Below are 7519 nucleotides of genomic sequence, written 5' to 3'. Positions count from 1 at the left end.
CCGAACGTCAAATATCGTAATCTGAGGAACGTCAAAAACATTCATTCCTATTTTTTTGTCTAAAAATGTTTTAACAGTTTGATAAGTGTTTGGGTAATATTTTCTTTTCGAAACTATATGGGAAATGTTGATGAAATTATTGTTAAACTCTTCTAAGATATCTTCAACATTTTCAATATCTTTATTATTTATCCTTATTTTTGTTGGAAGAGTTAGTGAAGTTTGTGGTTTTGTTGAAGCATCATTGCATATTTTTAGTTAAGTGGAGGTATTGAAAAAATGAATTAAAAAAACAAGTTAAGGTGATCTATTTAAATTAAAGGTTGTGGTGACTTAAGAACCGCTTAAATTAAGATATGAGGGACTTGCATTTAACAAAATTCACCACCGACAAACAAAGCGCGGTTTCGTTTCACGTGATACCATATGACGTAATCGATGACGTCATTACAGCGTACTTTCTTATTTGCAGAACGGTTATTTTGGCGTTGTACGCGTCTTACAATACCATGCTGGAAAAAAGGATAGCAGTGGGGTATATTTTCATTTCACTTTCAATGAATTTGAATAGTTTTTGTTTCGATTTATCATCAATACCTCAAGACATTTTACCTGTGTACCAACACCGATCAGAACGTGCAATCTCATCGCTCGACATACTGAAGAACAAGGGGACCTGGCAATTCTCCAAGCAAGAAATAAAAGATGTTTTCGAAAAATATTATAGCTGCATAAGAGAAGCCAACCTATCAGAAAACCGCATTCATGATCCGCTAGTCGCCATTTTGGCTCTGGAAGGACAACGAGTCGAGTTGAAGTGTCCCGTTTGCCAGAGACCCGATCAAGAGCCGAAGAAGTTCCAAATGTTCTGGCAGCGCATGCGCGTAGTGGATTCTTCGACGTCACACATTGCACCAGAGACACGCAACATGAATATTCTGAACGATATGACGCTCGTCATAAAGGTAAGGTTGTTTTTATTCACCTCCATGAACTGTATTCCCAAGCAATTCACACGCTCTTGCAACTTTAAATATATGTACGTAACAAAAACGTTAATTGTTTCAATTTCAAAGATATATATGAATACATTTATAAGACCGTTTTATCTTGCCAACTATCTTATGTCGCTGTGTCGATTTTTCTCCGGTATTTACACTTATCATTGCAAATCAAGTCAACAAAACGGGCTAATCTCTTCTGTGATTATCATGCAAAAATGAATTCAAATGCATTATATTTGTGTTCGCTATTTCATTAAACGTTAAACTTACTTGTAGAAACAAGAAATCAACTCGTTCTTTTAAATAAGTATCGCGTTTGCTTGAATTCACGTCAAGTAAGAAGATTATACGAAAGAAGATTCATGTAAGGTCTCCTCTCTATGGTGTCTTATTTCTGTCATATCTACCTGGAATGTTAGCCACTAGCGGATTCGAAAGTCGCTAACAACACAACGAATCAGAATGAAAAGAAGAAGCGATGCATGTCATATGTTCTTATTGCCTAACTATTTAATTTTGTTTTGACGTTCTTCCGTGTTAGCCTTTTGGCGGATTTAAAGGTTGCCAACGCGAAAACAGAACGATAATTATATCCTTACAGCAATTTTCTTTGTCCAATTGGGAAAAGTACCCGTACCGGTCCAATTGGGAAAAATCGAGTCGTGAAAACCTCAAAATTGGGAAAAATCGAGTCGTGAAAACCTCAAATTGGGAAATTGGTGTATTTGATTTTTTGCTCCCAAATACTTTTAAATTGATAAACAAGTGTTTTCAAGTTGTCAATATTATATAAACCTAGGTTCAAGCTATAGAGCTGCAAAGGGAAACTAACTAAATGTTCCTTTTTTTTTTTTACCTTTAATTGGGAATTTAAGGACAGCAATTGGGAAATTTGTATTTTTTTCGTAATTGGGAAAGTGCCGTTTACCGGTACTTTATAAAGAAGGAGGAAAATCGCTGCCTTAGAACGACAAAAGAGGCGACACATTTCAAAAGAGTCGTTATTGCTCCACTTTGTCGTTCTTTTGTGTTTATTTTTCTTTCTTTCGTATTGGAGTGTTGTGCACCTTATACAAGCTCGCTCACACGCCAGAACGATATTGCAGAAATCAACCACAATACCTGCCTGTGCCACAGTAGTTTAAAATCAAAGCGCTGAAGGCACTGAATTTGTTCGCTGTTGTATAATCTTAGACCAACTCAGTTTTCAAAATTATGTTATAGTTTTTATATCGCAAGTTTGAAATGACCACATCCCATTCACATTTATAAAGAGTGTGTCTTAAAACACAGGTCGAGATGTGTTTTTTTTTCAAATCATTGATACAGCTAATCAGTGTGCATAGGCTAATCTAATTTGACATGCATTAAGCTCCGTTTTCCCTGAAAGCAGCCAATATGTACAGATTTCAATGATAAACACTAGACCGGCCAACGTTGTCTTACAAGCTGTTATATACACACAATGTACTGTACCAGTGAGAACAGGCAGATGCGGTGGTTAGAGCAGACGCTTTTAGCATTCGTCTGCTTAATTCTACTGCAGTTATCCACACAGGCAGTCACGGGTTACGGTTTCTAGCGTAGCTAAGCCCATACTGATTTGCAAAATTGCGTCTGCATTATTTGCGAGCTAACGCTCACAAAAAAAATCAAGTCATGTTAATGCGGTCAGTTAGCTTCCTGCGCAGGCGCATCCGATCTGAGCGGCTATTCGCACATGCACATGCCAGTAAGTGACAGTTGGGAAACTTAAATCAGAAGAGGGGGGGGGGGGGAGTTGGAGACACGTCGTCAAACAGTTTCTTTCTTGCCCAATCCTATTTGTGCGGCGGCGCTGGTATTCTTCCAACCCGTTAGTACTTACGATTGAAAAGCGTTAAACAGAACTGAACGGGCCCGGTTCAAATACTGTATTTTTGTGTGTGTATAAGATACAGCTTTATTTTCTAAACACCTGAGTGCGTCATATACACCGATGGAATTGTACAAGTCATTGCACACACTTATAGCACATAGACGTCGACGATGCGGGTCAGTATTTCTGCATACATCAGGGCGACCCGCTGGTGATCTACCAGGTGGACGTGCTCTTCCGGGAGCCACAACTCACCGTCTTCGAGAACGAAACGAGCCGCCTGCAGCCGCCAAGGCAACTACTGGATCACAATATAAAGGTACGGAGGCGAGGCTCGGTCGGAACGGTTGAGAGTAAGATTTGTAGAGATTCAGTTTGAAGAAGCAGTGTTATATAATGCTTGTATGTTGGTCACGCGCTTTTTTTGTATCCATGTGTGGACTAAAATCGTTTTCAAATTATTGTTGTGTATCGGTCAATTTAACAACGAGTTTTGATAAGTGAATGCAGTATTCATCGTACCATGACCCGACAAAAAGGCAAATAAATTAGATTTATTGTTGATAAAATTGCACTCACTAGTTCACGTTTTTAGATGAAACCGGTGTTTTCGGGACTGTTTTGCTTCACTTATCTAAACAGGTGCTTATCTTAACAGGTGTACAGTCATTGGTCTGAGTGGGGGGAGTGTGACCAGTGTGGCAAAGATGGCCGCCGCGTGAAGTTTGGCACGTGCATGGCACAGAAGATCGACAAAAGAGATCCTATTCTTCCAGTCGATGTCCCAATCATCACCCAATATCCGCATGGTATGAGGTACAGAGGGCATGCAAATACAACAGCCGACAATAATAAAGACACAATGCATTATACATTGTCATAACATTAAACAGTGCTCCAGCTAGGCCTAAATCGAAGGGCGCCGCGCCCTGCCCTCCCGAACCTCCACCTCCGCCCTGCCCCCCCCCCCCGAACCTCCGCCCTGCCCCCCCCCCCTCAAAAAAAATAAAAATAATTTTTTTTTTTTTTTTTTTTTTACATATGATAATTCCTAAATCTCTTATTACATTGTAATTAGTTTAATCCTCATTGTAGACATTATATTTAAATGGTTAAATAATAATGGAAATAATACAATTATTTATAACATATAAATGAACATGCAATAGAAAGCATTCCAGAAACACCCGCGCTATAACGTGCCCTTTTCACAAAATACTGCGCGTCGAAAGTGCCCTTTTCACAAAATACTGCGCGACGAAAGTGCCCTTTTGACAAAAAAGCCCCCCTGCCCTTTTTAAATCCTAGCTGGAGCACTGATTATATAATGCATAATTAAAATGTGTACGTTGAAGAAGGTTATAAAACAAACTGTTACCCTATGACATTAATTTTCGTCTGAGTAAAAAATTCACAGACTTGTAATGCGATACATATTTGTTCTATCGTTCGGAGTCTGTACCAAGTTTCCATTCATAAGTGTGCACATCTAACATTAGTCGCGAGTTTACATGATTCGATGAAAGGTAGACCATATGTTCGATTCCGATTATGCCATTATTAAAGAGATTCCCTGGCACTTCTACAGCGTGCACGTGCTGTTTTCAGGAGTGCCTTGCAGGTCTACCGTGTTTCCTCGACCAGTGGCCAATATTCCTGGCATGAAGGACCGCCGCAGTGAGCTCATCGAGGGTAACCTGCTTTACACTTGCTATAGGCATTTAACCACAAACGTCCAAATAGCGAATAAGAAGTGATCACGCTGATTCTTAACACTTGTCAAATGAAATCGGCGTTGCGAGTAAATGTAATTTATATATGCACACAATTCGTATACGCCTTTAGTAATAAAAAAGAAGGGATAACAATCTCATCAATTTGAAAGTCTGGTGCTATGAATAAAGTAGATACGCAACTATATATCCCGATAGTCAATGACGAAGGGATAGAAAATGAAATAAAAACGCAGACTTTCACATGGTAACACGTGGATTGCACACATAGGATCCATATTCGGTCTCGCGAGGTAGCCGTCCGGATGATAAATGGCTAAGTGCGCTAAAGATTCAATGCATTTCGATAGTGATATAACAATTATTTTCAAGTTATTAGTTTAAAACATTTTAAATTCAAGCATTATATAACTAAGTTCAAAGCGTGAATATATTTTGTATTTAAACTTCCTTAAAGAGTTACTAGTATTAATACATTTTTGTCTATTTTGGTCATGTTGTTAAATTGTTCATTACACACTGATTGAAAGTACAGTTAGAAATGTGCTTTACAATATAACACGAAATCTTGTTTTCTAAAGAGTCTACGGTGTTGATGTTTGTTTTTGTTAGAAAAAAAGTAAGTTTTTTTTCCATTTAATTAAAGATCGCGGACGGTTTTTTCATCGGCGCAGTTCTAAACTACATCGTCACTTTTTGCGCCAGTTGTGATGACTTATTTCTTCTTTTTTATGCTTATACTAATATATCTAAAGATAAAACACACAAATACTATGTGACAATAAAATCAAAACATAAAGGGTAACCAGGAAAACGCGAAACATTCATTCGCATTGCCCATATGGATACGAACAGACAAGTTATAGTGGTTTGCCGTACACAGCTGCTTGACTCAATTATGTATATCGTGAATCATTGCGATAATGCTAAAAAAAGTTGTCAATGTGATGGTATTCTTTATATTAAATCAATCAAAATGAGATATTTATCATGTTCAATTTTCAAAAACAGCAACAATCTTTTATTTACCATGTTTTCATGATAATATAGGAATTCGCCGAATAAATTCTTTTAAATATTTCTGGTCCAATTTATTATAACTTTTGTTTCGCTATATCAAGTAAGTGCGATAGAATAAACACGACGATTTCAATTCATTCTTATGCAGAAATCAATATGTTTACACGTGAAATTGTAAATTGTGCAAACAATATAAAAATCGTTTTAATTTTTTTTATCAAGAGCAACACTACTTAAAACCTTCGTTATACAGCTTTGCCGAAAAAAAGAATCCCACGCTTCGAACCGAAAGGCATAAAAGCGGTCAGCTATAAAGCCCCGAATTGTGTATGGACCACTGGCTTCGGTGGTTATTCAATTTATGACCGCCTGGCTGGGCACTCATTTGTCATAGGGCTGTCATTTTTATTATTTAAGGTTATATGCATGATAAGTACTTTACTTTTCCAGGTTCCTGCAACGTGGGTTGCCCGACCACCCCACCGCCGTTACAAATAACCGACAGGAACGGAAAAGTCATAGAAGTAATAGGAGGCGGCTATCACCCACTTGGAAGGAAACCGGAACTTCCAAGAATGGTTGTTCGGAGGGTCCGCTATGTCGCAGAGGACTCGAAAGAAACGCTCGCGTGCCCTGTTCGCACGAAAGAGAGGTCAAAGGTACGGTGGCTGCGTGGTGAGCGCGTCATTAACGCGCGCGATATTGGTCGAATAACAAAAGGCCGGGTAAGGATCGACCGCTTAAACAGACTAACAATATTCAGAATCCGGAAACTCGACAGCGCCCCCTACAGTTGCTGGGTGTGGCAGAAGCACATTGCTACGTTCAAGGTGCTGGTGTTTAAGGGTATGGACGAGAACCTGAAGAACTACATCACATACGGCGGCCTATGCCTCACTGTGGTGTCCGTAGTGCTGTTCTGCGTGTGTAAAGTTTGCTTCGGAAGATCACGGCGACACAAACTCTAAAGACGCGTATTGTGTTTGTGATTGTCTCAACATTAAACATTTGTCATGGGCTGAAGATGTTCGTTCAACAAGAGACGAATTCTTTTCTGTATACTTAGATACAAGAATAAAATCATTGAATGGCTATTTCCGCCTTTGTTTGTGTAAATTGCGAGATGCCCAATGATTCATAATCGCCTTTTACCTGTTGACCCAATATTAAAAACTGATAATGTGCATATATTTTTTACGATTCTGCTTCAGCGAAGCAGCTCGTCTAAGTTATCATACCATGAAAAAAATCTCCACAATGGCAACCTATGTAAAAGACCGAGCCAGTCCTGTTGAGTTAGCTAAATTTTATCAATCGGCATACCTCGCTGATTATCATTGATAAAGGTAAAGGCAGATTGGTTCCTGTCTTATTTCAAATTTATCGAGATGTTCGGGACAGGAACCAGACACGAAACTACCAGGTGGCACTTTAAACGCTGTGACGTTGGGAAAACCTCAAATGTAGTTATTATTAGATCTGATCGAGAATGTAACCCGCCTCCCAGTTTCACTGAATAGGTCAAGTTCCCCACGGGTACTACTTCAAAGTACCCCTAATTGTTTTTTCTACCCCAAATTGTCGTACCCAATTTTTTTTTCGTACCCACATACGCAATTGTGGTGATGTTAATAAACTTAAATTGATGCTTTTATATCCATCCTCTTTAAAAGCATCGTCACCCAGTACTGTCAGTACTTCGATTTTATCTGGTCCCCGGCTAATTAAGTTTTTGGTGTATTATTAGTTGCACGCCGCTGTGAAAAGGAATAGGTTAATTGATATTGGGCTAGTGTGTGACGAGAGCTTATATTAATTTACTCACCAGTATCAAGCATCGTGCAAGGTCAGTTAAAAGTTCCCGAGTACCATTTTTTCATCGACATTAATTTTTGATTTAATAA

At 38.7% G+C, this 7519-nt stretch overlaps 1 protein-coding gene across 1 annotated transcript; it reads left to right on the top strand.

Moving 5' to 3' along the window:
* Nucleotides 1-439: 439 nt before the first annotated feature.
* On the top strand, nucleotides 440-6709 carry LOC127866091 (Ig-like V-type domain-containing protein FAM187A). The gene is made up of 5 exons (XM_052406481.1): nucleotides 440-965; nucleotides 3017-3181; nucleotides 3521-3671; nucleotides 4471-4554; nucleotides 6066-6709. The coding sequence occupies exons 1-5, from the start codon at nucleotides 510-512 to the stop codon at nucleotides 6581-6583; spliced, it is 1374 nt and encodes a 457-aa protein (XP_052262441.1). The 5' UTR covers nucleotides 440-509; the 3' UTR covers nucleotides 6584-6709.
* Nucleotides 6710-7519: the final 810 nt, after the last annotated feature.

Source organism: Dreissena polymorpha, chromosome 2 (genome assembly GCF_020536995.1).
Source record: "Dreissena polymorpha isolate Duluth1 chromosome 2, UMN_Dpol_1.0, whole genome shotgun sequence".
Lineage (NCBI taxonomy): Eukaryota > Metazoa > Mollusca > Bivalvia > Myida > Dreissenidae > Dreissena > Dreissena polymorpha.
The sequence above is the reverse complement of the archived record's forward strand: the minus strand, read 5'-3'. Positions and strand labels throughout refer to the sequence as shown.

Bases quoted from the DNA above. Each gene is read 5' to 3' on its own strand.
- LOC127866091 (XM_052406481.1), top strand. From the start codon at position 510: ATGCTGGAAAAAAGGATAGCAGTGGGGTATATTTTCATTTCACTTTCA. The intron at 966-3,016 runs GTAAGGTTGTTT...ACACACTTATAG, and splicing joins ATATGACGCTCGTCATAAAG to CACATAGACGTCGACGATGC. The intron at 4,555-6,065 runs GTAACCTGCTTT...TTACTTTTCCAG, and splicing joins CCGCAGTGAGCTCATCGAGG to GTTCCTGCAACGTGGGTTGC.